The sequence below is a fragment of the Limanda limanda genome, chromosome 17 (assembly GCF_963576545.1).
Source record: "Limanda limanda chromosome 17, fLimLim1.1, whole genome shotgun sequence".
NCBI lineage: Eukaryota > Metazoa > Chordata > Actinopteri > Pleuronectiformes > Pleuronectidae > Limanda > Limanda limanda.
In genome coordinates this window covers 20,325,022-20,329,239 of record NC_083652.1, presented here as the reverse complement: position 1 = coordinate 20,329,239, position 4,218 = coordinate 20,325,022, and the positions used below count along the sequence as shown (strand labels likewise).

Genomic DNA, 4,218 nt, shown 5'->3' with positions numbered 1-4,218 from the left:
TCCACGTTGCAGAGAGCTCTTCTACTCCGGAGAGAAACAAAAACTTGAGGAATATTTTTTTTTTTTTAAGATGGAAAAGACGAATCTCCCCTGAACACTGAAATACTGAAATTCTACAGTGAGAGAAGAACTGAGCAGGTTAGTGGACACTTTGGTTGAGAGTGGTGAATGGTTATGAACAAGGCAATGCATGAACAGGGTCATGTGATAACTGGCAATTTAAACAGTTACACCCCTGTGTCCCATGGTTTTAATATTATCCAGTAACATGATGATGTTCTTGCATATGTGTTGTAACAGACTATTTCATAAAAGCTCAAATCTTCATCTGGATTTTTGCAGGTTTTACTAACATTGGAATTTCTGACTCGACCTCAATTCTCACTTTATTTCCCACAGAGCTGGATTCGCTATGAGCACGTGATGATTTATTCAGATGCATATCCATCCTCCTTCCTATTTGCAGCTAAAAGCAAAAGTTGTAGCAGATTTCATGGCCTTGAGCTCCCAGCAGGAGAGAGGGGGGGGAAAAACCCCAAAGGAAATAAATAAGTTAATGTCTGCACTTTATTTAAATAGTTTTCCACCAGTTGGCCTGATGGGAAACTAAATTTAAGCTTTATTTTTAAAGTGCTTGCTCTTTGGTTTTAATGATAGCAGGGATACCTCACTCAGTTTGGTCACACAGCCAAATTAATATTACATAATTCAGATTAAAATACCCCTACAGACATTGATCAGTGATTTGTAATATATTCCAGTTATGGTTCAGCCCAGCAACTGAAAAGAGAGCTACAGTATGATTGTCTCGTTTAGTTTCTGTGGGAATCATCCTCTCTGTGTGTGTGTGTGTGTTGATCTTACGCAGCCAAGAATCTCCCAGTGTGTTTCCTACTGTTACATTATGTAATATTCTGTCCATCCAACGGACTCACGCAGCAGCCGACACAGAGTTCAGACCTTTACCAACGTTTAGCTGTTCAACCAGAGGCCGGACTCCAGGCCCGGTGCTGCTGCTGGGTGAGAATGATAAAGCAGCACAATGAAACCTCTTATGTTATTGGCACCAAACTAAGTTGTCAGACCGGATGTGTTTGCCCCCGCCCCCCCTGCACTGGCGATGACAAGCACTTCAATCTGACTCGGGGGGGGCGAGGCCAGTACGGCGATTGCCCCTCGTTCAATTACTCAGGCTGGGATTAATTTACCACCGGTGCCCACCCCCCTAATAAAGTGTAAAAAAAAAAACGTGTCAGCAAGGAATTCTGTGCAAGCGTTCACAGCTGATGGTTTCGCAGCATGTGGAAGGGCAAGCAGTTCCCCAGGGAGGGCGTGTGACTGTGTGGGGGGGGGGTGGGGGTGTCGTGTGATTTCCCTCGGCTGCAGCGTCAGGCTGAACAAACACACGGGGGAAGGTTCGGCCTCAGGGAGAAATCACTGCCTTCGATCCTTCTGGTTTTTTTTTACACGTGCTATCTATCAGAGTGAGAGGATCGAGATGTGAAACCCATAAAACCCTGAAGTATATTCTGGGCATCCAAGAGGTCGATGTGGTTGTCGAAGTTTGATGATGAAGGAAAGGAACGCGGACCCAGTACTTACAAGTATAATGATGTTTATTACACAGAAGTAGTGCAGGTCAGGACGAGCTCTAGAGACTTGGAGAAATCACACAGCCAAACGGTAAAAAACCTGTCTTCTCCCTGCAGGGCAAGAAGTTTTATAGGTGGGAGGTGGGACCCAAAAACTAGAGATAACATGACGTCACACAACAGGGCCATCAGCCTAAATAAGGAGTTGTTTTGTACATGAAGATGAAAATGCATTGGTCAAGGACCTTCCCTTTACCCCCATCCATTTGCTGGTCAGAGGTCATTCCCTAGGTAAAAGGTCTTTCCAAAGAGGGACAGACCTCCTTGAATAAAGATCTGGAGGATTCTCTGGGAATGTCTGAGAGTCACAAAGATAAGCATCATATATATCAGCCTGTCATTGTATTTAAGCACATGCTAAAATCATTAACGCTAGTGAATACACGACAACCCACATAGGAAATGTTCTCCACAGGAAAAGCTGTTGTTTGTGACGTCACTGTCGGGATTATACGAAATCATTGGGGTCATTTGAAAGTATCTGACCCTGTTGCTGACAGCAGGTCTTCATGTTTTCAGGTGGGATGCCATAACCCGGTGTGAGAGGGAGAGAGAGACTGAGGAAACCATGGACTCCTTCATCTTTGCGTCGTCCCCCCCCAACCTGTCGGACCACCTCATGTACGACAGCTTCCTGCCGGGGAACGACTCTGAGCCCCACGGGAACTACTCGGACCCCAGCTTCAACCAGATCAGCACGGTGATCATCACCTGCATGTACTTCCTGGTCTGCACCGTGGGGCTCTGCGGGAACGCCCTGGTCATCTACGTCATCCTGCGCTACGCCAAGATGAAGACGGTCACCAACATCTACATCCTCAACCTGGCGGTGGCCGACGTGCTCTTCATGCTGGGCCTGCCCTTCATCGCCATCCAGCTGGCGCTCGTCCACTGGCCCTTCGGCCCCGTGCTCTGCCGGGTGGTGATGACCCTGGACTCCCTGAACCAGTTCACCTCCATCTTCTGCCTGATGGTGATGAGCATCGACCGCTACCTGGCGGTGGTGCATCCCATCAGGTCCACCAAGTGGCGCAAACCTCGCATGGCCAAGACCATCAACCTGACGGTGTGGGGGGTGTCGCTGATCGTCAACATCCCCATCGTCATCTACAGCGGCGTCATCACCAAGCACAACGGCTGCTTCTGCACCATCGTGTGGCCCGAGCCCCAGGAGGCCTACTACACCGCCTTCATGTTCTACACCTTCATCCTGGGCTTCTTCCTGCCGCTCATGGTCATCTGCCTGTGCTACCTCTTCATCATCATCAAGGTGAAGTCGTCCGGGATCCGCGTGAGCTCCTCCAAGAGGAAGCGCTCGGAGCGGAAGGTGACCCGCATGGTGTCCATCGTGGTGGCGGTGTTCGTCTTCTGCTGGCTGCCGTTCTACATCTTCAACGTCACCTCGGTAACGGGCACCATCAGCACCACGCCTATCCTGCGGAGCACGTTCGCCTTCGTGGTGGTGCTGGGCTACGCCAACAGCTGCGCCAACCCCATCCTCTACGCGTTCCTCTCGGAGAACTTCAAGAAGAGTTTCCAGAACGTGCTGTGTCTGAAGAAGGTGGGGGGGCTGGACGAGGTGGAGCGCAGCGACAGCCGCCAGGACAAGTCTCGGATGATGAACGACCCGACGGAGACGCAGAGCACGCTGCTGAACGGAGACCTGCAGACCAGCATCTGAGAGGGAGGAGGCTCACAGACAGCCCTCTCTCTCTCTCTCTCTCTCTCTCTCTCTCTCTCTCTCTCTCTCTATCTCTCTCTCTCTCTCTCTCTGTGGAAGAGGAAACAGTCTCTCTAAGATCACTTTATCACTTATCGAGGAGGGAAAACCAGGAACACAACTCAACAAACTCAAAAAGATACTTTCGTGCTGGACGGCTTCTCCATCTGCCTTTGGCTCGTTGTTGCGTTTCTTTGGCGCTACACAAAATCCATTCTAACACAATCACAAGTTCATACAAATGTTTGCTCTGGGCTGCAAATGAAATGAAACGGAATTCCGGTTGACTGTTCCTCCCGCAGGGTATTGACCGTGGGGAGGAAGGTAAATGGTCCCTCGGGTGACATGGATTTCCCCCCCCCCCCCCCCCCCTGGAGATCCAGGATTATAAACAGTTCCCAGCAGACGGTCTCTGCCAAGTCTCACAAGTGTTGTGTTGCTTAGAACTTACAACATATCAGTGTGTTTATGTAAAACATGAGGATGATAAAACTGTTGACAGTGTCATTTCACTACTTGTCTCATCTACAGCCTGGTGGTACGATTGTAAATATTTGTAAAAAGAAAGTGGACGAAGACATTGAACACAAAGTCAGAGTTTTTGTTTTCTTTGTGTTTACTTTTCAAACTCTTGTATGTAAGTGATGATGTTTCCAGACCAATGAATGTCAAGTGTCATTGATTCTCAGCGAGAGTCGCTTTTTCTTCCTAATTCGTGGGAGCAGTTTAATTGTGTTAAAACGTAAATGTAAACATCAGTGTTGGGTGAGTTTACAGATATTTAGTGCTGTGTCATCCCCCCCCTCCCCCTGTTTATTTCTGTGTGAATAATTTATGTCGAATCAA

At 48.4% G+C, this 4,218-nt stretch overlaps 1 protein-coding gene across 1 annotated transcript; it reads left to right on the top strand.

Annotated features, from left to right (window-relative positions):
* The first annotated feature begins 2,220 nt into the window (after positions 1–2,220).
* Positions 2,221–3,343, top strand: LOC133023221 (somatostatin receptor type 2-like). Its single transcript, XM_061090191.1, has one exon. The coding sequence runs from the start codon at positions 2,221–2,223 to the stop codon at positions 3,331–3,333; it is 1,113 nt and encodes a 370-aa protein (XP_060946174.1). The 3' UTR covers positions 3,334–3,343.
* The last annotated feature ends 875 nt before the right edge of the window (positions 3,344–4,218 follow it).